This window comes from Myripristis murdjan, chromosome 3, assembly GCF_902150065.1.
Source record: "Myripristis murdjan chromosome 3, fMyrMur1.1, whole genome shotgun sequence".
Lineage (NCBI taxonomy): Eukaryota > Metazoa > Chordata > Actinopteri > Holocentriformes > Holocentridae > Myripristis > Myripristis murdjan.
Genome location: NC_043982.1, coordinates 9,878,847 through 9,906,161, shown reverse-complemented (window position 1 = coordinate 9,906,161; position 27,315 = coordinate 9,878,847). Strand labels below are relative to the sequence as shown.

The 27,315-nt window shown below is 41.9% G+C and overlaps 1 protein-coding gene across 1 annotated transcript; it reads left to right on the top strand.

Moving 5' to 3' along the window:
* The first annotated feature begins 322 nt into the window (after nt 1-322).
* On the top strand, nt 323-27,315 carry ext2 (exostosin glycosyltransferase 2). Its single transcript, XM_030046368.1, has 15 exons — nt 323-462; nt 957-1,297; nt 1,397-1,620; nt 1,849-1,938; nt 5,536-5,652; nt 5,877-6,072; nt 6,903-7,042; nt 7,158-7,251; nt 16,104-16,235; nt 19,626-19,815; nt 23,349-23,515; nt 24,222-24,365; nt 25,205-25,333; nt 25,979-26,061; nt 26,475-27,315. Exons 2-15 carry the CDS (start codon nt 983-985, stop codon nt 26,611-26,613), a joined length of 2,160 nt encoding a protein of 719 aa, XP_029902228.1. The 5' UTR covers nt 323-462; nt 957-982; the 3' UTR covers nt 26,614-27,315.

Here is a 27,315-nt window from a genome sequence, read left to right as displayed (position 1 = left end):
ATAACCTAGTTAAGTTAAAATAAAGTTTTGGGAATTGATTTCAATATTTTACCGATAAGATTGTTGTTGTTTTTTTAATCGTTTATTTTATTGTATAGTTGATTGTTTTACTTTTTGTCTTTTATTGTGAAGAATTTGTAACGTGATTTTGAAAGGTACAAATTAAATGTATTGTTATTACTGTTTACTGTAATTATTAGTAGTAGTATCAGCAGCAGTCTGTATGTATGTATGTATATCAAATGTGTTGTTTTCGGTGAATCCACTAGGGGGCCTCATAAGCTCTCCCTCTCGGGCTACAAAACTCAAACGAGGAAGAACGAGGCTGCCGAAAATCACAGAAGACTAACAACTGGATAACATTAGCTTGCTAAGTTACACCAGCGCTGTGTTTTCAAGTCTAGTTTGCCAGCAAAAGCTTGCCATGAATTAATACACACGTCGCTTCAGTGAAACATTTCGGTGAGTATGAAGACTTTGCGGTCCCTCCTCTTCTTGTAATCCTTTGCAAAAGAAGAAAGCTAACACCAGGTAGCTAACAGCTACCAGTAATACTGTAGAGAGGTTAGCTAGCCACATAATGTTTACTGGCTGCTATTAACTACCTTAAAATGGAGCCCAGAACAAGCTTATATCCTCCTCTTGTCACTTTTGAGTGGCAGACATCCAGAATCCAACGTTAGCTGACGTTTTGACTGAGGGAGTCCTGTGTTTTGATTAGCACTCTCGCTTCACTAATGCTATCTTGTTGCCCAGTTGCTAGCAGCTGTGATAACTAACTTCCAGGTGCAGTCTGTGTCTTAAAGGGGTTCATCAGACACCTGGTTGGTCTGACTGAGATGTTTCTCCTTTTGCTTGAAAATCCAGAAATCATAGCTTTAGTGACATAGGTAGGCAACGTGTGTTATTTTTAGGCTGTGTGTGCATGTGTCGCTGATGGCAGTTCCCTCTTGCAGTGGCTGGTTGTAGAGCGGAGTCAGGCATGTGTGCCTCTGGTAAGTACAGCTCGCGGGGTCCGGCTCTTATCCCGCGGATGAAGACCAGGCACCGCATCTACTACATCACCCTCTTCTCTGTGGTGCTGCTGGGGCTCATCGCCACGGGCATGTTCCAGTTCTGGCCACACTCCATTGAGTCCACAGCCGACTGGACCCTGGATAAGCGCAGTGTGCACGATGCACCTCTGGTTCGTCTCCCTGTCTCCAGCCCTATTCCTGAGAGGGGGGACCTCAGCTGTCGCATGCACACCTGTTTTGATGTTTACAGATGTGGCTACAACCCTAAGAACAGAATCAAGGTGAAGGTCTCAGTCCAAGCATCCCCTCATCACTGTCTTTTTAGCAATGGTGTTTGATGTTGACATTATGACCCAGTGTTCAAATCCTTGCTTTTGCAGGTGTACATCTACCCGCTACAGAGATTTGTGGATGAGGTGGGGGTTCCCATCAGCAGCACAGGGCTGTCACGGGAGTACAATGACCTGCTCAGCGCCATCTCGGACAGTGACTTTTACACCGATGATGTCACCAGGGCTTGTCTCTTTGTCCCCTCCATTGATGTACTGAACCAGAACTCCCTGCGGATCAGAGAGACCGCCCAGGCGCTGGCCATGTTGCCCAGGTAAACCACAGCTGGACAGGTCATAGTCTTGATTAGTCGTTCAGCTCGAGCCTGTTGTCCATTTTTGTCACTCTCAGCCACAGTCTATTGCTGTGCAGCTATTCCCCTTTGTAATACTCTGTTTCTTTGATATCACTGAGGTTATCTTTCGTACTGAAGCTCATATGGAACTTTTTGGTTTCCTCACCACTATTATTTTTTCTTTACATACATTGTGTGTATTTCTAGGTGGGACAAAGGGATGAATCACCTGCTTTTCAACATGTTACCTGGAGGCCCCCCAGACTACAACACCGCCTTGGATGTGCCCAGAGACAGGTAGCTACAACTTGTAAAGCCTACTCTGTAGCTCAAAATGTCTGTCATAATCTGCATTATTGAGAGACAATGTATCATAGTATATTATTTATATACTCATTTGGACTTGTTGCAGCAGTACTTAGAGGCTGTGGAGAGATGGCTTCAGATAATAGAAACGCATATCATTTGATCCTAATTAGAAGCATTAGATGCTAACTGTTGTCCAGTTGTCTGGGATAGGTGTTAAAATATTCAGACATGTATTTGAGCTGACAAGTACAGAAGTCCAACTGCATGGCTCAATCAGCAACCGTCACACAGTGTAAGATATTATTGGTTGAGAGGCTCTGAGTTGTGCACTGTGAGATTTGACAAGTCATTCAGCTCTGAGGAGATAAGTGAGAGGGGAAGATAAACTGTAGTAAAAAAAAAAACATGAGAAAAAAGGAAATAAAATTTAAAAAGGGAAGAATTTAATCAGTCACTGCAATGGTTGCTGGGTAATTGCACTCTTTAGGCCCAAGACCTTTTTATGTGGAGTTTGCATGTTCTCACCATGTTTGTGTGGGTTTTTCCCAGCATCAAAAACATATTAATGCTCGTCTCGGTGCCCCTGACCAAGGCAAGGCTCTGTCTCAAAACTGGAGTTGGTCGCTGGGCACTGCACTGTGGCTGCCAGCTGCTCCTAATAGTTAGGATGGGTTAAAGAAGAATTTCACCAATGCCATCAGTTAAAGAATAACTTAACTGAAGCATCCTTTTTTTTATGAGCTTGGCAGCATATTTGGATTTCCTTTTGATCTTATCAAATCGTGTCAAATGGAGGAGATTGACCATAAAAGATGATGTAGTAAAGTGAATGATGAGATGAGCATAGCCAAATCTCAGGATATAAACACACTGGACCTTTTCTGAGAGTTGAGTATACTAAGCAAGACAGGATCTTACTGACCTCTCCAGTCACAGTTGCACTGAGCGAGTGCAAGTTCGCTAGTTAAACTATTTGAGTACAAACATGTTGCAAGGCAAACTATCTGGACTTGCCATTCTGTCTATTAAAAGGGAAGCTGCATCCTAGATGGGTTATAAAGACTTTATTACAGAGTGGGCGGCCCAGAAGGCAAGGAAAGTAACTTTCACTGGTGTATGGTGATTCTCCCATTAACTTCAAGTACAGTGCATACATGTATGAGCTGACCAGTGTGAAAAATAATCTGAAATCTTAGTTAAGTATATAGGTCTGAAATATTGAATTTTTAAACACAGTCAAGACCTTATCAAGTTATCTATCATGCTTAAGTTTTCCAAAATAAAGTGACAGATGACTGTCATGATGAATAATGCCAAATTTTTATTATTTTTTCCTTTGAAAAACTGTAGTGATGAGTCGTGACATAGTGCATGATTCTGAATTATTCTACTTGTTCAAAATATGTTGCACTTTGACGTCATGCACCTAGAACTAACAGCTGTGTCGGCGTGACTGTGATTGTCTGCATTCATGCCAATTAGAAGGAGCCTCACACATCCACAGTTGGCCTTGCACTTGTCATGCAATGGCTCTAAATCCATTTTCCTGAAATACATATAAATTCTGCATTTTTTATCATTTAAATCATGCAATTAAATTGGCACACTCCTCTACAGAAAGAATTTCATAAACCTTGCATATCCTTATCCATTCTCCATTCATCCAGCACTATGCAAAAAAATATATCAACTGATAGCATATACAGTAATGCTTAGTTTTATAAAGGTCTGGCAACTGAGTAATCGCAGGCCTTCACCCACATTCTCATGTCATTTTCGTTCATTATAAGCAAATTGTCAAAACAAGTAGCAAATCAGCACAGTGTGTGGGCTGGTTACTGCCGCAGGGTCAGGGACAAAGGCCATCCAGACATGTGCTGACATAATGTTATCAAAGTGTTATTTACCTAACAACAGGGCACCTAGATGTTTGGCAGCACTAATGCCAAGTATAAAAACTACTAGACAGGGATAGAGTCATTTTTCTATTCAAACCAACAGAGGGAGGCCTGTCATCAAGATTTCAGTGACTTGCTAACTGTCAGTACAAAACAAAAGGATGATATGTTTCTTGTTTGAATTAGTCCACTTTATTGGTCAGATCTAAGTTTGTTTTATTTTTTGGTTGTTAAGTAGGTAAGACAGATGCCAATCTTTAATGGCACTAAACATGAGTTAAACATGACAATTTGATGATGATGAAAGAGCTGCCTATAAGAAGTCACAAGATATCATAGCTTCAAGAGGCGTTGGGCAGATGTTTAATCTCCTGGTATTTACTAGCCCAGAGCCCATGTTTCTTGGCCCTCCTCTTGGCTAGGCTGATGGTTCTAGGTGGAAAAAGTTGGTTTTACAAACAGCCCGCCTTGAGACAATGAACACTTATCTGTAGCTGTAAGGAATTTCCTGGGCTCATCCAGCTGGAGTCCATTTGGCATAGAGCCTCATCAGAACCAGGTGTGTGTGTGAGACGGAGTGTGGGTTTCAACTGCATGCTCACCTTCTATGAATAGGACTGAATCCAAGATATGTTTCATTACCTCCACTGCATTCAGAGTATATGTAGTCTGTTATTAGGCCTAAGTAGTATTTGACGTGACTTTATATGCTGCATCATAAAAGCTGATGGTAGAAGTTCTTGTGGGAAACAAAAGGACAACGTAATAAATTCGTATTTTCAAGGCTGTTCCTTTAGTTAAAGCACCACTAACCGATTTTTAGACCACAATATAGTTATATTGAAATGAATATATATTTGCTCGAATATGTTTTTATATAATATGCATCTTACACAAGACGAAGATTCAAAGTGTTTCATAGGTTTAGCTTTTTTAATCTACTTAATGCGAGTCTCTTGCCATGGACACTGTCACATTCACCGACATGTTGGTGTGAACGGCTCACACCACAAGTAGCACATTTCAGTGCATTTGCTGTTAGAGCAGTGAAGGATTAAAGTTTCTATCCTTACCATCAAAAGCCCTTTTGGGCTGTTGAGAGCAGTTACTGGGACCTAGTTGCACACACGGTGATACAGGTAGAATGCAAAGAAGAAAATTCACTTGCAGTCGCTTAGTGCTCCTTTAGGTTCTGGTCTGCACAAAGGTGAAGTTTACCTCGAGCACTTTCAGAAAGGCCATCGCTTATCCCTCTTTTTTTGACAGAAACATTAGATAATGCCATGCCTTCAGCCATGGCAACATGCTGGAAAGATGCGGGCTCCCCCTTGTTGTGGCAATTCAAAATAGATCCAGAAATCATTGTAGGACTGTGCTTTTTTCAAGTCACTCATATGAGGATATTCACAATTATCCCGATAATGGAGATTCACCATGATCAGCTTTTTTGTGAGTGTTTTTTATTGCGACCTGTGATGAAAGCATATATCACTGCATCCCTAGCATCAGAACTGACTTTTTGAAAAGCTGATATGAAAGCCTGTGTGTGTGTGTGTGTGTGTGTGTGTGTGTGTGTGTGTGTGTGTGTGTGTGTGTGTGTGTGTGTGTGTGTGTGTGTGTGTGTGTGTGTGTGTGTGTGTGTGTGTGTGTGTGTGTGTGTGTGTGTGTGTGTGTGTGTGTGTTTCAGAGCACTGCTAGCTGGTGGCGGTTTTTCCACTTGGACCTACCGGCAAGGTTATGATGTCAGCATCCCAGTTTACAGCCCTCTTTCTGCAGATGTTGAGCTGCCTGAAAGACAGCCTGGGTGAGCTAGCCATCTCACACATCACCTCTCATCACCTTGTTTAAGGGTCGCATCAGGGCCACATTACAATCAGTACACTTATTTTATCTCATGGCATTTTCCTAAGTCAGGCTGGCTGATGCTCTAGACCAACTTTCATTTGAGGAGACATGTCGAGAGTAGAAAGGAAACAATAGAAAGTACGACTGAGTAACCCATGCTACATGTACTTTCTCTTCCCCTAGGCCGCGGCGCTACTTTATTCTGTCATCTCAGACTGCCATCCACCGTGAATATCGTGCTGAACTGGAGCGCTTGAAGGAGGAAAATGGAGAGGCCCTGCTCCTCCTGGACAAGTGTAGCAACCTCTCTCAGGGAGCCGCCTCTGCACGCAAACGCTGCTACAAGGGGCAGGTGTACGACTACCCACAAATCCTGCAGGTAGGAGGCATGGCAGCATCAAAGCGTCCATTCCAGGGACTGGTGGGCCTTCTTTAATGCAGTTCAAGTCCTTGCTTTTAACTACGGATTCACTGATAGATTATTAGTACTGGTTACTTAGTACTGATAGATCATTTAATTTGATCATTAGCAATAAAGGACACCAATAACTAATGTTTAGGGCCAATATTCACTTGCAGTAAATGTGAAAATTGCAGTTTCAACCCCCATCACATCATGTATTGGCCATCATGTAAATCAAAATTGCAATACCGATAAATGAAGAATTCTGAATATAGCACCAATTGGTCAATAAGTACTTTGAACTGGATCCTTGTTCCTGAATCTACAATTATTTCATAAAATATACCTCTTTCTACACTGCACAGTTGCAAGTCCAATGTATGAATTTAGCTGTGCAAAAAAATCAATAAAGCTGAGTATTGTGATGTTATTTTTTGCAATACTCTATTGATTTTTTTTTTTTTTTTAGCCCTTGTATTGATGTTTTACGTAATTGCCTAATTTTCATGTAACCTATACATTTTTTTTTTAATAAAATGGAATGGGAATTTTGACTGATTGAATTCCAGTTCAGCCAGTTTATAGCCCAATGAGTTATATAATATGTTGTAGATTTTATTTCCAGGTGTTACGCAGTAGGTGGTATTTTAAGCTCTGTTTTTACATTTTCAGTCATTTCTGTAAAGCGTATTGAAATTTATTGTGATACAAAATCATATCATGACCCATGTATCTTGGTAAGTGTCATGAGGTTTTTGCCAATACCCATCCCTAATTACGAATGTGTTTTCGCTGTCTCTTTGCAGGAGTCATCATTCTGTGTGGTTCTGCGTGGGGCGCGTCTGGGTCAGGCTGCCCTCAGTGATGTGCTGCAGGCCGGCTGTGTCCCCGTCATCCTCGCCGACTCCTACATTCTGCCGTTCTCTGAGGTCCTCGACTGGAAGAGGTCTGGCTAGAGCACAGAACAATTGTCAAACACGAAGTTGCACTGACTGTTTGCTCTTTTCACTGAATTTATTTATTTATGTATTTATTTATGTTTCGTGTGTGTGCTTACACAGAGCATCCGTGGTTATTCCAGAGGAGAAGCTTTCCGAGATGTACACTATCCTAAAGAGTATTCCTCACAGACAGGTGGAGGAGATGCAGAGACAGGTAACCTGAACAAAACATTAGTAGTGGAGCTTATGGAAAGTGCTGAGTTTGCAGCTTGAGGACATGGGGTGTGATCGTTTTGGAGCTTTTTCGCACACACATGTACAAACTGCAAGTCTTTTAGAAGTCATTGTCTGTACAAGTGAATCTCAGGTGACTAGGCCATGACCCGACAGATTGACTCGGTGTAAAATTGTGGTCAAAGACAACGTTACTAGAGGCTGACTGCTTACATTTCACGTCTTGAGATGTTTGCCTTTACCTCAGCCAACCAACCAACTCTGTGGTAGCAATAACAACTTCTCTCTGACACACAAAAAAGACAGGCCTTGGATATCACCCTCACTTTTTTGTAAGGTTGAATTTACTCCTCATTTGCTCAATCTAGATTAAAAAAAAACTCCCCTAAAGACTCAACTGTGTTGATTTTAGCTCTAGCGAAATGCATGGAAGACAACTCACTCTGTCTCTTTCAATGTAATAGCTATATTGAGCCACAATAAACAAAAGTGAAAGCCCGTATGGAAGAAGTGCACCAATTCAAGCTGTTTCTCATTCCCTTGTATCAACGCTGGTCCATTTACCAATTATACTGGCCAAACAGATGTCTTAGGCCAAGGGCTCAGAGACGGGCTTGGGGTTGGATTACACCAGACAAGCTCTAAAACATGGCTTGCTCATGGGGCAGAGGTGGGGGGTGAGTTCTGTCTATAGCTCACAGATAACTAGCGTAGATCTGATCTGACTTATCCACTGGTCACAGTGCTCTTCTGTCAGCTCTGACGGCCTGAAGGTGGGCTGGGTTGGTCATGTATCAGTTTTTCTCTAAAACATGTCTTGACAAAAGTATCCATGATATTAATTTGTATGAAACTAACAGTAACGTGTACAGAATTTCTTTTATATAAAAATGTCAAATGACTTGCCATTAGTCCACATTCTAACACCCCTGTGAGATACTTTCTATTTTTACAAAGTTAAAGCACAAAATATGTGATCAAAGTTACTATTTGTCATGGTGACATCAGAAAGTGCCGTCAAAAGTAATTTTACAGAAATGTGTTTTTGAAGAAAATACTGTGCTTCATATTGAACCTTTTTGCTTAAAAGATACAACTGTTTTTAGAACTTACTATCCAGGATGTTTTCTAGCCAAAATGTTTTCCTGAAAATAATGTTAAATTTGTTACCGTATTCACTCAGTTAATTGCGTGTATTATACTAATTTAAAATGCAAGAAAGCAAGTCATCTACAGCCTACCTGTCTGGCATCATGATACATATTTAATATTGAATACCTACTGAAAAAGGTCTCTCCTGCTAAGCATAGGAAGTCCGAAAGGTTTTGCAGTGCAGAGACTTTGGTCACCAGTAACATATTACACTTTTATCATCTCACGATTGTATTTGGCTCTAAAATGAAATGCTTCTGTGGGCCTGCAAAGGTACTTTACTTTCTTACTTAAAGATAAACCACAAATCCACTTTTTGATTTCCATTTTATGCAGCACATCTGGACTATTACATTTGCCATTATAGCTTGTTTTCAACATGGTGTAGTAGATAGACTTTTATTTACAGGTCTGTCTACTATGCCAGGCAGAGATGTAATAACAAGAGAATATTCAAAGCAGGTGCACGGTGCAGTGAAGGCTTGACGTGAGGTAGAATCTGGAGAGTGCCGGAAGAAATACAGCAAGTTGCATCTGGTCCCACAGCATCTGACAGAATATTCACTGCCAAACTGAGAGCACATTTTTATTTACAGTGACAGCTTGTTTGTCTCAACAATTTGAATTTAGCTCTTGTTAAGATACACAAATTGGAACTTGGAGAGCCCTCACTTAGACTCTGTTAAAGATCTGTGAAACACTCCTAGATGAAGTCAGTCTAGTCACATGGGAGAGTAAGATGGTCAGTGTGACTGGAGCTGGGCTATAGGGACAGAACCAAATATCACAGTTTTTTAAATGTATTTATTTATTTTACCAAATACCTCAATATTGATACTGTGTATTGATTTTGTCAGGATGACTATTGTTGCTATCATAAAATCTTTACACGCAAGAGAGTTTTGTTTTTTGCAGTCATTAGTATTGTGAACATGGTGACCACACAGGTAGAGGCAGATAACAGAACATCAAGAGCAGTCTATTAAGTTGAGAAAATTGCATTGCATTTTCTATAACACAACAACAATTATGCTATATCACAGCATTACCATATCCAAAGCCCAGACGATAGCCAGCCTCATGTCACAATATTGACGTAATATCAATATATTGACCAGTCCTGTGTATGGCTTGTGCATGTCTGACTCCTCCTAGATTGAGATTGTCAGAGCTCAGACTCAAATCACTCCAGTTGGCAGGGTGAGGAGGGTGGGCCAGGCTCATTTTCATTGCCAGTCTTGCCTGGGATTTATGGAATGCTGTAAACGACCATTCCATGTCTTCCCATACCTGCGTCCACCTGGAGACACTCCTCACATTTTTAATTCAATTTAATTCAAGAGGGTGACTCTTTTGTGACTGTTGAGCACCTGAAATCCTCGAGCAGATAGGTCTACAGTGGCTGACATTGCATAGATACTATATTCCAGAGGGCTTTAGTATTTCTTGTTTCTGACCAGCAGAGGGCTCAGAAATCCATGCTTCACATGGCGACACTGTTTCAGTTCGCATCTGGTCTGCCTTTGTGCTGGTGTAAAGATAGGGGTAGATAATGTCTTGGCACTTAAAAGGAAATACCTATCAATTAAAGATTTTTTCATGGTATAGCTTAGTGTATGTTTGGTCAGTATGAATTAATTACCCAGAGCAAAGCTAGAGACCAGAGAAGAAAGACATGGTGCTGTGATGTCATCAAGATGTAAAAATCTGGAGTTGTTCCAAAGAAAATTATTTTGGAAAATGAGAAAGGAGTACATATTACTTTGATCAAAGCTAATGACAACACAATTAATTTTGGATATAGAAGCCCAGAAATAAAGAAATGGTGTCATCAAGTTGCTAATCATTGTCAGTGGAGCAGAGCCAGAATTTACTTCTTGATGACATCATAGGTTTGAGTCCTCATTTGGTTGTGGCTTTGCCATCGTGTTTTCATTTACATGACTGTCTTTAGGACTGTCTTTGACCTAACATGTCCTGATGTGTGACATGAATGACACTCCACTTAAAGTTCATCCTGCAGAGCCAGGACAGTTGATTGAGTCAGGGTGGTAAGTCTTATTTGAGACTAGGTCAAATATTATTTAGGACTGTTGAGCCTTCATCAGTAGCCAGCAAAAATCAATTCAGACAACAAAACTCATTTTCAAATTTGAGTTGATGTAATTGCATCCATTTAGGTCACAAATTAAAAGGATAAGTGCTAAACAGCTGCGAGATGTTAATAGTGTTCAAGTGAGACCTCTGAGCCCATGTTCTGTGACTCCCTAGATCCTAGTTTGGGTCACACCCTTAGAATAGAATACGTTCAGGCTTTGGCACAGCAAATTCAGTAGATTTCAGTCATTAAATTAGAATAGATACGATGAAATTTCATTTATCTCTAAGGGGAGATAGTGCTGCTGCAGCACCAACTATTTATTGGAATTAGTTACATCAAAGAAAAATATGATTATAATATGAATACAGCAATGTTGTCATACAAGAATGTGCAAGTTATGATTCCAGCACTCAGGCATCTTAAGTAGATTATTAATCCAATTCGCTTATTATACAGGCCCTCATTAGAAAAACACTTTTTAAATGAGCCTACCAAGTTTATCAACAGTCAGTCACAGAACAAAATTGTGTAACAAAATAAATATACCATAAGTCAGAAAATAGCGAGTGGCCTACATTACCCTACATTACACAGTTGAGCCTAGCTGACCAGATGAATGTATGACAGTGTGAACTCCAGGGCATTAAATAGATACTTCACCCATAATGCATGATATTTATATCAAGTACTCACCCTGTGCAAGGAAAACTTTGTTCTTCAGGGACTGAAGTCAGCACACAGTGAATACTTGATGTAAATATCACGCATTATGGGTGAGGTACCCCTTCAACAAGATGTACATAATAGTCGGAGCAGAACTTACAGAGCCAGAAAGTTAATGTGGAATATGTGTGCATCATGAAAAAATCTGAATATATGCTCTTTATAGCAATGAGAATAAGAGAAAGACAGTGTGTGAAAAATTCCATTACATATACAGGATGTGTAAAGCTTGTATTGATAGGTCTGCATGGGGCTGTGCATATGTACGGAAGTGTGTAGGCACGTAGACATATGTTACAATACCTCCCTCCAGATTCAGTGTATTCACTTCACTTTACAGATGTGGGTAATATGTACAGAGGTTTGCAGGTTTTGGTATTCAGTCCGAAATCCACTACCAGGTACTTAGTCTTACTAATGTTGAGTTACAAGTCGTTCTCTTTATACCACCCCTTCCTTGGCCTCACCAATGCATGCCACTATAGAGGGATCATCAGAAAATTTCAGGTGGTGGCCTCACCCACAGTTGAATCTGAAATCCAAGTTGTAGAAGTTGAACAGAAAAGGAGATAGAACAGTCTCTTTGTTTTCATGCTGTGCCCCTGTGCTGCTCTGCAGAACGTCTTTTGAATGTTTAGCCGCTGCTCTGGAGGCAAGCGTGCCACGGGCTGTTAGGTAGTCTGGGATCAGAGGCGATGGGGCTCTAGGCAGCACCAAGCCTGTGTAATCTCATCGGAAGTCTGCCCATTAGGCACAGGTCTTCAGTCTTGATTCTAGGGAACCAGAGTGCTGCTGGTTTTCATTGTTGTCATCAAATCTTAGACTCATCTACACCTGATGCAAGGTGAATGTATAAATACCTGGTAGGATTGAAATTCAGCACCATTTTGGGTCCCAGAGACCAGGATTGAAATCCACTACCATAAGGTTAGGCTACACCTACCCATCTCCTCAGGACTGAAGATAAGTCAAAATCACTTTCACAGATCTATTTGTTTATTTGTGTGTGTGTGTGTGTGTGTGTGTGTGTGTGTGTGTGTGTGTGTGTGTGTGTGTGTGTGTGTGTATGTGTAGAGGTCTTTTGATTGCAAAATAGTAATCAAAGCAGTTTCCCAAGTGAGCAGCTAGCATAAATGAAGCAAATTTGGTTTTGCTAGACCTGTACTATTGCTTTTAATTATTGCAAAGCACTAATGATTGGCTTGCTCTGTCCAAAGATCAATCGCTGCCAGTTCTAATCTATAAATTCAGTGACTGTCAGGCACTTGCCAACTCCAGTGGGTTGACAAAGTGATGCGTACTACTGCACTCAAAAATGTTTTCTGTCTGTTATTGTGGGCAGTTTGGAGACTGTTTCATCTTGGCAGCCATGGCCAGAGACATTATATTTCCGAGTTGTCAGTCTGCGCATACATACAACTGGCCCATTTTCATGAATGCGATGTCTCAGATACGCATTTAGGGAATTTCTTCAAATTGGGCACAAATGTCCACTTGGACTAGAGCAGGACCTGATTAGAATTTGGAGGTCAAAAGTCAGGGTCACTGTCACCTCAGGTCGACTCCATTCTTGTGGATGCAATATCTCAGAAACCCCTGGAGGGAATTTCTTTACATCTGGCACAAATATCTACTTAGACTCAACGATGAACCGATTTGAATTTGGAGGTCAAAGGTCAAGGTGACCTCACAAAACACCTTATAATCTAAGAATTCATGTGGAAATTGTGAGAGTTTCACACAAATATCTATTAGGATAATATGATGAAGTGAAGACGCTTCATTTCTAAAACGTCAAAGGTCAGCTTCATTGTGATGACATAATGTTCTGCAAAACCACTTTTGTGGCCATTACTCAACACCATAACTCAGGAAAAGAAGGTTTTACATTTGGTCAGATACTGAATTGGTGACGCCAGTGTTTGGTGCCCACTTTGAAACTGTTGTGATTGTATAGATTTTCTGGGCTGCCAAGGTGAAGATGTTTGTTAAGCATCCACATTTTCAAGTCCACCTCCAACCTGATCACCTAGCTGGCCTTCCCTAACAGCTTGTTGAGACTGCTGACCACCAAGCTTTGATGTTGCTGCCCCAGCACATCACCATGAAAAACAGAGCAGTATGAGTCCACCCTCTTCACTTCCTCTCCCTGGATGACAGCCAGGACAGGAGTTCTCCTGTTGCTCTGGCAGTCCACCACAGGCTCATTGGTTTGGCTGTGGCTGATATTGAGCTTCAGGTGATTGTCATTGATGAAGCTCTCTGTCAGTCCTCTGTACTCCTCTGTAAAAATAGTCTCTAAGTGAAGACAGCATATTTCTCACTGGAAATTATTCACTGGAATCATACATTTCAGTATAGAGATAAATTCCATTTTGCCAAAAAAAATACACGTGATATCTTTTATCAGATTCCTACAAACAAAGACTTTACTACGATTATTGAGTCTGGACAGACATGGAGGGAAACTGCAACTTGACTGGTTGGCAGAGGCATACAACCATGAGGCTGTATTTCTATTTTATAGCATAGACGAGTTCTAGCTGTTTGACCAACAAAACAGTGGATGCTGTTTATTAGGTCTCTGATCTGAAACAAAAAGATCAGTAAGTGTTAACTAACCACTAAATCTTAGCTGCCTAGTTTCCACAAGTTACTGTGGAATATCCCATTTGAGTTGAGCTTCTCATCTTACAGATGATTCCCTCATTTCCTAATTGCTGCAGCAGTTTAACATTAACATTTAAATGAACCATGATATCCTTTTTATTAGTGAATGTGCTCTAACCCCATGGATCAAATGGGTTATGCTTACCATACTTATAATACTACAAATCTTTGTTCGTCAGCACATCACTCTCTGGTTTTAGGCTGGATACAGTGACACAAAGATGAAGTGAAGTGCTTCAGTTCTCTCAAGACTCTTTGTCTCCTGCAACTTTATCTCCTCTTCCCTGCTCATAAAACTCCCTGCAGGCACTTGGAAAGGGAGGAGGGTGGTGGGCCGGGCCTCTCAGGCCAGCACAGTTTGCTTTCTGCCTCTTCGCAGTTGGAAAAGAAACTTTCATCACTGGCTGATTTATGGGCCGTTGGGATTCTCCCCCGAGATTAGAAAGTCTGTATGAACCCCCACTCTCTCTCTCTCTCTCTCAAAAAAAGAGCCTCTTTTGTGTTGTTGCACACTTTCAATGCTAAGTTGCTAAGACACAGGGTCTCACATGTGCCACTAAGGCCTGTCTCTGTGGACCATATGACAACACTCACACTTGTAAATAAAACACATTGGTGCATTGCAGTGGGAGGATGGGATGGAAGCATAGTTCACTACTGCCAGTCTGGCTGACCTACAGGCACATAACAGACACACAGTTTGGGATTCAGTTTCATGTTTGTTGGGTTTGTTACATACAGTTGGTCCTTTAATCAAAATCTCACATCGACGTCATGGTGTAGACAGTGGTACAGACCTGAGTCCACATCTTGTATTGAGATTGTGACTCAACACATAGACACACATATGTCCTCTAACCTCAAGAGCTCTAGGTCAACAAGGAGCCGGTGGGGTGGAGTCGGGTCAGTATGGCATGGTGCCTCCTGGCAGGAGACAATGTTGTTTAAAGCTTCATTAACTCTTACAGGCTCCTCTCTGCTCTGAACTGTTCCTTGAAGTCTCTTATTAGAACACGGCCAGGAGACAGGACCTGCAGGAGGCAAGGCGGGTGCTGGTAGTAGTTGTCCAACATTTCCAAATGAGAGCTGGTTTTGCTGCCATCCGTCACACATCTGTATGGGTCAGGGTCAATGTGCTCACATGGTGGCCACAGCTCTTTTTCTTTAGTATACAGAAAATGTTTTGTAAACACTTAGGAATTACCTGGATTTCTGCATTAATCAGATCTCAAAGGCGGTCTGATCCTCATCTCAGTAATATAGATAAACACAATTTGAATAAACAAATGACACACAAACAGTTGTACTTTGTCATGTTTTTATTCCAGTTATTGCTTAAGCAGTGACAGTCTTAGCTAGAAAAAGGATGTGAACCTTTAGGATAATGTCGTATGAAAGAGGCTAATTGGAGTCAGGTATTGCAACCAATGTGATGACAGCCACCAGTGGGTTTCTGATCTCCTGCCCAATCAAAAAAATACACAAAGTTTGCTCATGAGCATTCTGTTTTTCACAACAGAGATCTATTGAAGTGAAACATACCCCTGTCAAAAGAGATTTCAGACTCAGTGTATTGAAAAGATGTGGCATGACCTGAAGTGACCTTATCATGCCATTCCAAAAATGTCAGTGAATTAAAACTGTTGTATTAATGCCTATAAACCTTTGTGCAGGTATGGTCATCAGCTACAGGAAACCTTCAGGCTGTCATTATTGTGAAGGAAATTCCATCAGTTCTTATTCCTAAAGGTTCACATAGTTTTATCATCGAAAGCTGTGAAGGCTTAAGCAATGCCAATAAACAATAAAGACATGAATTGTTTGTGTGTCATTTATTTATTCAAATTGTGTCTTGACCCAAAATTAGGTCACTTTTGGAAGCAATTATTGCAGCAATCCAGGTAAATCCCAAAGGGTTCGCGCAAATTTTCGCACAACTGTGCACGATGCATCATGTTTTGATTATGAGGACATTGTCAGCTTGTTCATACAAATGGTTTCTCCATCTGCTAATGCAAATACCCAAAGCTGCACCAAAGTAAACATATCTGGAAGGTGTATAGAAAGAGTGTGTTTGATTAATACGCAGTGTGTCAAGTGCTGAGGTGCAGCATTGATCTTAAAAGCAGCTCATGTTTTTAGTTTGCAGGCATCGGTTTTAAGCAGTTTGTTCCATTTGTCCACAGGCACGCTGGTTCTGGGAGGCCTACTTCAGTTCCATGAAAGCTATTGGCCTGACAACACTCCAGATCATCAACGACCGCATCTATCCTTACGCCTCACGCACTTATGAGCAGTGGAACAACCCACCGGTAGTGGTATGTAATGACTTGATGTTGGCATATATTTTAACATTTAGCTATGGTCAGATATTCTTAAACAACGAAATTGTATAACTCCGGCTTCTAGGATTATCATCTACCCATATATTTTTTTGCAATTTTAGAAATGCGTGATTTTATAAGTATTTATGCACTCAAGTCTGTCGTCTTCCAACACGCAGCCATATGCCCTGTGCAGTTATGTGTATGTGGCTGTATTTTACTGTGGTGAGCTACAGAGAGTTGTGTCCCTCAGAGTCTTTTTATTGCAGACATGCTGGCACTCTGAATGACACCAGCCCGGGATACAGCTTTGACCATACAGATGCTAACAGTGCCACATAAGCATAGCATTCCCGCCCTGTGAATCTAAGCCACTGTGGCGGAGTGAGCAGCTCTCTGCCTTCTCTCCCAGGCTCCACACATGCAGTGCTAGAGTTTGGTAAACACCCAGCTAACTCTTAAGGCAGCCAGTTTGTGTCAGCAGTTCTGCGCTAGGAGGATGCCTCCATTGTGGTGAAAAATAAGTTCCTGCATGTCTGAGTCATTGTGCTAGTAGAGAGAATACTAGATGTGAGGAATGGTCTATATGTGTGTGTGTGTGTGTGTGTGTGTGTGTGTGTGTGTGCGTGCGTGTGTGGGTGGGGGGGTGTGTTTAACATCCCTGTGGTTGTGGGAGTGTGTGACTGCAGACAGCCTGGCTGGGCGACCATCTCTCTGGAGCTGTTAATCAGCCCAGCCCGATCTCTAGTCTTTTCTCCATCCTCAGCCTGTGGGGTAGACGCGTGTGCATGCACGCATTTGTGTGTGTGTGTGTGTGTGTGTGTGTGTGTGTGTGTGCATGCATGCGTGTGTGCATAATAGCATTTTTGGATCTGTCAAATGTCTGTCTAAGCCAGTGTAAACAGAGCCACACAAGCACTAAGACTGGTGTGAGAGGCAGCAATCACAATCAGGTTGTGTTGGTGTAAACAAGTGGCATCTCAGAAAGTGTCATTTCGATGCTGTTTAAAGGCATTAATAGGTTTGCAGTCAGGCAGCTGCTCAGTCATGACCACAGTCGACTGTTTTCCTCTGAACAGGTAGCTTGTTAAGCAGCAATTACTCTTGAAATTGCCCTCTTCAGTCAGAAGGTTTGTTGAGTGTGTGTGCGCACTGCTTTGCTGTCCATCAGTATCACTCAGGTTTCAGGGTTTGTCCAGACCTGCTGGAGGTTAATTGTGTCAGGCTTCAGAGCTACAGCCATTCCTGCCTAAGATAGGAGATGAAGTGTTTTCTCGATGGATTCAGTGGGGGAACGGTGAGAGGAACTTGAACAGAGCACTAAATAAATCAGGCAAGGTTTTTTTCCCTCTCCTGTAGTCTTCAGGCTGGTAATTGAAAGCACATTTCCAAGGATTGCTGGTGCCTTACAGGGGCTTTCAGAATAGGGGACAAGCTGCTTTTTGTTTAGGAGTTGTAGGCATAGCTGTAAGGTTTTTGCATGGCAAGACTTCAGGTATCTCATGTTTTTAAATTTGCCACAAATGTTTTAAAGTGCTTTCAACAAAGCCCCTGGGCTGCATGAAAACCTATTTAACCTTAATCACTACATTTTTAAAGGCATCCTTGCATTTTCTATTTATTTTATTATTTGCATCATTGTCCATCTAAGTAAACCATAGACTACACCTAGTACAGCTTCACCCTTATGTGCACTATCTATACTGGTATGTTAATGTGTTTTAAAAGAAATGCTCCAGGGCAGATGAACCACTTGTATTTTTGGACATTTTCTTTATTTTCTTAATTTGTGGAGGCTGTTCAATTGCCCAACAAGACAAATGAAAAACAAATATCCAAATGAAATACATTTTGCTCCCATTTCAGTACAAGCCTCAGCTTCTCAGAAGGACACCTTATCTCCCCCTCTCAGAATCTGACTCATTTTGACACTTGAAGCTGTGGCTTTCTTTTCATCTAATTTATTCTGTCAGACAAATGACTTAAGTGGTCTTTGCATCTTTTACTCATTTTAATGCATATGTGTCGCCGTGTTAGTTTAATTATTTCCCCCTCAGCTTGTATGACAATGTCAGAGCGACCACAAGGAAGTTTCCATTCGCCAGTAAAGTGAATTTTTTATTGGCCAAGGAGTGACTGATGTTGTATATATGGCAGCGGCTGTGTCTCTGTTGACAGACTTGCGTGGACGGCCTGGAAGGAGCCACATAACCACCAGCGTGTGTTTGTGGCCACCTGGGGCCAGAGGAGAAACGTACTTCAAGAAGCCCACAGATTTACTATGTCAGATCTGCCCTCTATCTACCCCTCTCAGATTGGTTTAAGTGTCACTGTAACCAGCGTGGAACATTTGGGGAGTCTTTGATGAGATTTATTAAGCATGAACCTTGATGCTCCTTTATTTGCATGTGGTGTTGTGCTAGTAAATGAGGTATACAAAAAGAATCTTTTTTGTGTATTTAAAGATGTAGCATGGTAAATATAATAATTCATAAATGAAAATTGCACCATGTGGTTTGAGGTTTACTAATATCAAAATGACTGTCTCTTGGTAACTTTTAGAGTTCAGTGTTTTGTGCAGACTTTTTCTTAGCATGAGAAATCTCTCATTTGGCATCATTTGTTCAACAGTGTCACTTGATCCAGGCTGGAGCCAGTGCAGCTCCCAGGCTTTACAGGCCATTTTAATGGAGAGCCAGGAAAAAGAAGCCAGCTTCCACATTGGCTCTAGACAGCCACTGACGCCTGTAGTATTCACTACCTGGCGTTCTCCACTCTTTCATTACTCTCCACTTGCCCCTTTTTCTCTCTTTTCCATCTACCCCCTCTACCTTGCACCCACCTTTCTTCTCTTCTCATCCGTCCACTCTAACCTTTACCCAGGGCAAAGGAATTCTCCTGTATCCCCGATGCACAGTGCTTATTGAGTGCCAAAACACCCATCATAACAACATCAGAAGAGCAGGAGATAAATGAGAGCAGCCTGCCAGTTTCACGTGCTAGCTACTCTCTGTTTCTGTGCGTACATTCTGGTTCTGTCTCTCTCCTTCGCTCACTGCCACGTTTATATGGTTTCCTTGGCATCAAAGGTCAGTGTCTCACAGGGTGCTTGGCATTCTCCACACTGACTCTATTACCCCCTGAGAGAAATTATTAAATGATTATTGTTCCATAGTTAAAAAACATCATCTGGAAATCACTGCAGGTGACCTCATCATCCATTGAAGTAATATTATGATGCCTTGAAATCATGGAAAACATGACAAATGGCCTGTGCAACACAGAAGACGTGAGGCAGGCTCTACAGTAGCTTTGCATGTTAAAAGATATTACTAAGGTCTGAAATGCTTCTATTTGTCTCTCTTTTTTTCCAATCCTCTGTAGAAGTGGTCTAGTGTGAACAGCCCTCTGTTCCTGCCCCTGATTCCTCCGAGGGCACCTGGGTTCACAGCCGTGGTGCTGACCTACGACCGCATCGAGAGTCTCTTCCGGGTCATCACAGAGATATCCAAAGTGCCCAGTCTGGCTAAGCTGCTGGTGGTGTGGAATAACCAGAACAAGAGTCCTCCTGAAGGTGAGCTGGGATCCAGAGATAACCTGATCTCGATTCTCATTTTACCTTAGAGAGTTCCACGTTTTAAAGTGTGGAACCACAAAAACAGATGTAAATACAATCCAGCAGACAACTCCAGCAGACCAGCAGTACAGGGCTCCTGTCCTGGTTTAGAAAAAAAATGCTGACAAGTTCTGGGCCTTGATAAGTTTGAAAATTAAAATTGAAATTTATTCGGTCCACAAGTGACCAGAACAAAATTGCGTAAAAAGATTGGAAAAGTATCAGAAAAAATAATATTGTTCTGTCCCAGTATACACAGGACTGTAGACGCCAGTTATTCCACGTTAGTTGTTGTGTGAATAGTGTCATTTATGTAGTGGTATGGTATAGTTCGTAGTGATGAGGTTACTTTTGGAATAAGTAATACTGAAGTAAGTAATGGAGCTGAAATGATGATTCAATTGACAGAAAATTCATCAGTTATAATTTGGGTAATTTGTTAATGATTTTAGTTGTTTATCAAGAGAAAAAATGACACCTTCACTAATGCTAACTTTTGCTTGCCTTCTCAGTTTCATACCATTATAAAATAAATACTTGGGTTTGGGTAAGCAATTTAAACATCTACCATAAATTAAATGATGTTCAGTAGACAATGTAGACAAAATTGGAGCATTTTCAAAGGTCTGTATGACCTCAATAGTTTCACTAATTTCAGGAAACGGTACTGTACTTTGATTTGCAGAATTTTATCATCAATATTGAATTGATGACAGGTATTTGAATTTTGCCTTCAATTTTAAGCAAATCCTTCATTCGGCTGCAGGGCCGTGTGTCAACAGTTAGGGGCCTTCCAGAATCTAGTTATGATGAACAGAGGCTGAAGCCCCCTGTGTCACCAGATGCTGTATTTACTACATTATGATCTTACTGTACAGTGTATCCTTTTGTAATATGACAATAGTTTATTGTATGGAGCCTGCTGATTCCTCATGCTGCTATGCTAATGCTAAAGCAGCCAGTTGTTATGATCTGTTACCTAATGAAGCTTCCCCGCAGCTGCTCATTCCTGTTTGCAGCTGTATGTAGTTTTGATATAGAGGTATAGACTTAATGATTAATCTGTCAAGAAACACCATAGGAACCCTCACAGCACTAGGGCTACTGAAAGGTAAGTGCCTTGCTCAAGGGCACCGGTCTGGCAGGGGCAACCCGTCAATCATGGTGCAGGTAGAAGTTCAGCATCTTGCTCATGGACATGTTGAGGGATTAAAACCTGCAACTTTTGTCACCATCTTGTCTCTAACAATGAGGCTACTCTAGCAACCCAACTCATTTCTTAAGACCCACCCACCATCCTACTGCATACCAATAAACATCTGTGCACAATACCCATTTAATATTCATAGATGTAATATCACAATGCTATGTTTGTTGGCCCTTGTCTGCAAATCTATGCAGCATCCAGCATCTTTTTTATTATGTTAAGAGATTTACTAAACTTGTCAGCTGGACACACACATGGAATGAAAAAAAAGAAGCTGAGCACACCAAATTGAACTGGCAACTTGATGCGAGTGCGAATTTTTTTTCTTTCTCCCTGCCATGGTGGTTTTTAAGGCCCAGAGTGGAGCTGCTGATGTACAACAGATGAGTGATAACAGCGAGAGCAGCCAAGACTCGTCTCTCCAGAAGAAACATTGAGAGGCATGACATGCTAGGTTTCAGAGCCAAAGCTCTCCAGCTTTGCTTTTCACACAGAACAAGGAGAGCGTATAGCAGCTCAGTGGCATGTTGCCCTTGGACAGAAGACACTAACAAAGATAGCTGTGAAATTCACATTTTCATATCGTTTTATTGCTTTTTGGAATTGGTATACAGCCCCTCACACACACACACACACTGGATGAGGTTTTCACCAGTTTAACCTGAGGAAGATGTCAGCAGTTGTCCTAAGTCCTGCCCGATAAAAAACATCCCTCTTTAATTTGTCTACCCAGCTCACTACCTGTCTGTCTTAATGTTCTTTCTGCCTTTCGCAGCTGTTAGTCAGAGGCACAAGACTCAAGCGGTTTTAGCCCATCAGATGTGTCAGAGTAAGCTGTTATTAGCTGTTATTTATTGCGCCTTGTGCTCTAATTATTCACCCTTAATATGGCAATTAAGTATACAACTGTTCATGGAGTCTTACCCCACTGACAGCTTAACTTGGCTTTCAGACGAGGACTGGTCTTGACCGGGAATTAATCTGTCCTGCTGCTGTAAGAGTTAGCTAATGTAATGAAGTTGTGAGGTGACTTTGAAGTGCCCCCTAATGGCTGCGAGTTGCCTTTTGATTAGAGGCGTCAGCGGCGCCTGGCTGGAGCTTTGTGACCCATTAGAATTAACAAGGGCCACTGACAGGTCAAACTCTCTGGGCTCAGCCCAATATGAGGACAGATTTCTACCCCATTTGCACCAAGGCTTGATGTGTTTAGTATTATTAGGCTGCTGTTTTTGCTTCCTCTCGTATAGCGTTTCTAAAAGGAAACACAGGTACTGAGGACTACGTCGAAATGTTTTAGCATTTCACCTGTTTGTTAGATTGTTGATCAAGTGTTATAATACTTGACACCTACATTTTTGTCTCTTTCTATCATATTTCCATTATTGTTTGGCACATCTGTAGCGGTTCCTGTAAACAATCACTGTGGTGGCAAGGTTACATTTTCTACCTTGTAAAGCAGCTGAAATCAATTGTATGGAAGAGCTCAATACAGCAAATATGCATAAAGCCACAGGCAATTGTCCAGAAAATAGGATTTTTGTTGGGTTAAACAGTGTGAATATAAGAGGTCACTCAGATCCAGCAGTCAGTTATTTGGGTTTACAGTCTATACCTTTTGACTCACGCCAAGGTGGGGCTTAATTATTATAATTCAGATAATAACCCCCAATTCTCCCAGTCCTATTGTCATTCCATCTTTGCGAATGAAAGAGGGGAAGACAGCACCATTTTCACAGTGAATGAGAGGAAAATATGGGTGTTTAACATTGCAGTTTTTCCCACAATAGCTTTTGACAGGAGACCTCAGACTCGGTTAGAAGGACCTGGAGCGCTTGCTGTAGTTTGCCAGGCCCCAGTTACACCATTAATGAGGGGACACATTTTGTGTCATCTGTCTGTGCCATGCTCCGTGCCATGGACACCGCCCAAGCTCTTTGAAATGCTCTCCTGAAAAAACACTTTGTTGATGTGCCTCATGAAGAATCTCAGTGTGGTTGGATTTGCACGTGCTTGAGGTTAGTGTAGCGATACGAGTCAGTGAGGGAAGTTTTACTGCCAGAGCACTCTTTTCCACCGCCAGGACACACTTCAAATGTCTGTTTCAGTGGTGAATGACATCATAATTGTTGACCCATCCTCACAGACCAAAATTGGCTTATATTTATTATTTTGTTGAACCTCAAAAAATGTTAAGGATGAATAAACTGTAAGTATTATATCTGTGTATATGCATATATTAACTACCGCTTTGATAGATATTCTGCATTGGTTTTCTCTTTTGTAGAGTCCCTCTGGCCGAAGATAGCCGTGCCTCTCAAAGTTGTGCGGACCAAAGAGAACAAGCTGAGCAACCGCTTCTTTCCCTACGACGAGATCGAGACAGAAGCTGTGCTGGCCATCGATGATGACATCATCATGCTGACGTCTGATGAACTGCAGTTTGGCTACGAGGTAAGAGAAGGAACACCATCCGCCCCCCCCCCACCCCCTCCCACAAAACTGACCCCAGCCTTGACCTTACTTTGCTATATTTTCCCTGATGGCAGATAATGCAGCCAGCCATTTCACATTGATCCCAGAGTTTAAAGTCATTCAGGGAGATTATAGTCTTACTCTCCTGTAGTGGGGATTTGACCGCCTGCTGGTTGGAGATGTGTTTGATGTGTGAGGAACGATGACAGGTCTTGAGCTGATGCTTTCCATGCTCACAGACCTGCACAGCCCCACTCAGCCTAGCATACTCACCTGATTGCATTTAGAACCCATTTAATACAATTGTGCTCAGTTTAAGGAAAATTACATGGAATGAGGGGCCGATAGAGGAGCTGTCATCCGACTACATGACGGTGCTTCTTGCTCTCAGTGGAAGGATTAGACGGCCTCCTTGTATGAAGGCTGAGATTCTCGGCTATTCATACAGCTGCAGCGGTATTTCTGAAGTGATTTCACTTTGATTATCAACAGTGATTTTTTGGGGGGGCAGAAACAAAACGTCCAGACAGCCATATTTTGAAACCGAAGATTAACTTGTGCATTAAATCTTTCTGAGGCCACGTTCTAATCGTTAATCTTCCCGTATAAGCCGTCGGTTCTCACCTTGGATCAATTAAGCTGAGTGTGTCAGACAATCTGTCTCCTGTCCTGCCATTTGCGCCAGGTGTGGAGGGAGTTCCCAGACAGGCTAGTGGGCTATCCCGGCCGGCTGCACCTCTGGGACCACGAAATGGGGAAGTGGAAGTATGAGTCGGAGTGGACAAATGAGGTCTCCATGGTTCTGACTGGAGCTGCTTTCTACCACAAGGTATCCTGGGAATCCCTGCTTGAATTTCAATGGTCTTGATTGCTCACTCCCTCTTTCTCTCTCTCCCATTCGAGTTTGTCTTAGTGCAACATGTACATGTTAGAATTTTTGCTCAGAAAAAGGCAAAAAGATTTCTGAATATGAAATTCGCCATAACTTTATTACCTGAAAATAAATATGAAAACAGCACACATAAGTAGATGCTTTTTGTTCCCTGTTGATTATTCATCATTAAAGGAATACTCCAACGTTTTGGGCAAAATACCCTATTTCGGATTTACCCAGACTGAGACAAGATGCCTAATACCATTTTCATCTCTTTATGTATGTGTACATATGTACACTCTGTATGTATGTGAGACTTGAGACAAGATGTTCAATACCATTTTCACCTCTGTACGTCCAGTGGTTCAGTTTCTGTAGGTAGCTTTTCGTGTTAGCTGAGCATAAAGACTTGAATTCTATGTGAGTCATTAGCCTAGCTCCATCAAAGTGAAAAAATAAACTTTACAGCAACTCTGAAGCAATCGAAACAATCTGAAGCAAATTTTCCAGAGGGCCTGGCTGTAAAGGTCGCAATTTGCTGTATTCTTTGTGTATGTGATGGCTCGTAGGCAGCAGAAAGATAGATGAGTACGGTGTCATAGGTAGGGCAAGGTTATCTCACTGGAACCAAAACCTCACATCATCGCATCAAATTCAAAGCAAATTCTAGAGCAGCGGCTCCTCCTACATACTCTTGACTGCACTGTAGAGCAAAATGAGTTGAGTTATATTTCAAATGCATGTCCACATGACATTAGATTTCCCTCATTGTGTTGTCTTTGCTTCCATTTCAGTACTTCAATTATTTATACACGTACAAGATGCCAGGAGACATCAAGAGCTGGGTGGACGCTCACATGAACTGTGAAGATATTGCCATGAACTTCCTGGTGGCTAACATCACAGGCAAAGCCCCCATAAAGGTACTTTCATAACACTTGCTGATCTGGTTGCCATAAGTCTGTCGGGGAGGGTAAAGGCTGACAGACCGCTCCAGCATCTCTGTGTCTGATCAGTTCTCACCCTTCTATTTCACTGCCTCCCCCCCTATCAGACTGACTGTGCCCAGGTGCAGGGGCCCGAGCTAAAGCCCAGCCTTAACCTTTCTTATCTGGGTGTCACTCACTGGCACTCCCCCTCTGAGTATGTTTTCCTAAGCTCACCGCGGCTCACGCACACCCTGCCATCAAATTCATGAACAGCACCTACGCCCCCACCACCTCACATATCTCAACCAGGTTCTTTGAGAAAACACTGTTTCGCCCCCGTTTGTCCCACCGCACACACATACACCCACAGGTCCGGGGTGTTGGGTGTGGACGTGTGCCAGGGTGTAGATGTGATGGAGGAAAGAGAGAGGAAGTCAATACATCACTCCACTGATTGGAACTCGTCCATTTTTCCTGGGCAACACATGAGAAGTTCTTGTAGGATGTCAGACCCTTGACACTTGTTACCTTTTTCTCAGAATGAACAATTCAATATATTGCCTGTGTCTTGGCTGCTGAGTTTTAATGATAAGATGAAATCTCAACTGAGTTAATAATACGATGACCTCCTCCATTTAGGTGACCCCCAGGAAAAAGTTCAAGTGTCCCGAGTGCACGGCTATTGATGGACTCTCCCTGGACCAGACGCACATGGTGGAGAGGTATGGAAGCTTGTTTTTGCAAATGATAGCCCAAGACATCAGAGGCTCATTTATCCAAACTAATTAAGTCATGAGACGCTATGTATATATTTAACAGGATGCAACTGTTTGATATTTTCTTTTCTTTGTATGTGAGGCATTTCTACTGCAAACTAAACTGTGCAAGGTGTTTTGAATGTGTGCACAGTACAGCCATATTTTTGATGTGGTATTGTGGTGCATTTCAGTAGGCAAGGCAAGTTGAATGGCCAAATAATGTTAAGAAAGAAAAACAATTATTTATAACCAGATGATTAAAAGTATAGTCCATCACCTGAGATTAGTAAATAATTGTGTTTTTCCTTATCTTTTCCAGGCTTCTGTGAAGTTTACATGCGAACCTTTCACTAAACATCTTGTGTTTTTATCCCTAGATCTGAGTGCATCAACAAGTTTGCGTCAGTTTTTGGCACCATGCCTCTGAAGGTGGTGGAGCACCGCGCTGACCCGGTGCTCTATAAGGACGACTTCCCAGAGAAGCTCAAAAGCTTCCCCAACATCGGCAGCCTCTGACCAGCCTGCAGCAGATATGTGGACCCCGGCACAGCCTCAGCACATCTGTATTTCCCACCACCTTTTTTTAGTCCTGTTGCAGCACTAATATTGGGAATGAAGTGTTAGATGCTCCCACTCCCCCACAATTCAGTGGAATTCCACCTTGATTTTTTTTTTTTTTTAATTAATTATCTTTGATGCTAGTAGAGTATGGACTAGATATTAGGTTTCCATTGTTAGAGCCTGTACTATTCTGGTGTTTAAAATGTTGAATTCCAGAGGAAATGATGTCGATGTTTTGGATGATTGACTAGACGGAGGCTGTTGAAAGCTGCGGGATGCGCTCGGTATTGGGGTTGACTTACCAGCGTGATTCAGTAACCCCAGGCTGTGTGACTGAAAAAATCCAAGTGCATGGCATCGATTTACTTATTTGGGTTAACAAAGTGAAAAATAATGACCAACTCTAATGCATAAACTTCCTACTGTTACATGAACTGCTGCTGGAAGATCAGGGCAGCTGTGATGTTTGACGGACTGAATAAGAGGCTTGTGGTCCCCTGTTACGGTTTTGGAGCCGGAGACTCTGTGGGCTCTGGTCGCTCTGGAATGGGTGTATATATTGCAGAAGTGCTGGCTCACAGCAACTGGAGAACTGTACAGATATATAGTATGGGAGAGACGCTCAAGCTCATGGTTAATAGTTTAAAAAAAAAAAAA

Coding starts and splice junctions, on each gene's coding strand:
- ext2 (XM_030046368.1), top strand. CDS start 983: ATGTGTGCCTCTGGTAAGTACAGCTCGCGGGGTCCGGCTCTTATCCCG. Junction 5,653..5,876: donor CTGCCTGAAAGACAGCCTGG/GTGAGCTAGCCA, acceptor CTCTTCCCCTAG/GCCGCGGCGCTACTTTATTC. Junction 16,236..19,625: donor GGAACAACCCACCGGTAGTG/GTATGTAATGAC, acceptor AATCCTCTGTAG/AAGTGGTCTAGTGTGAACAG.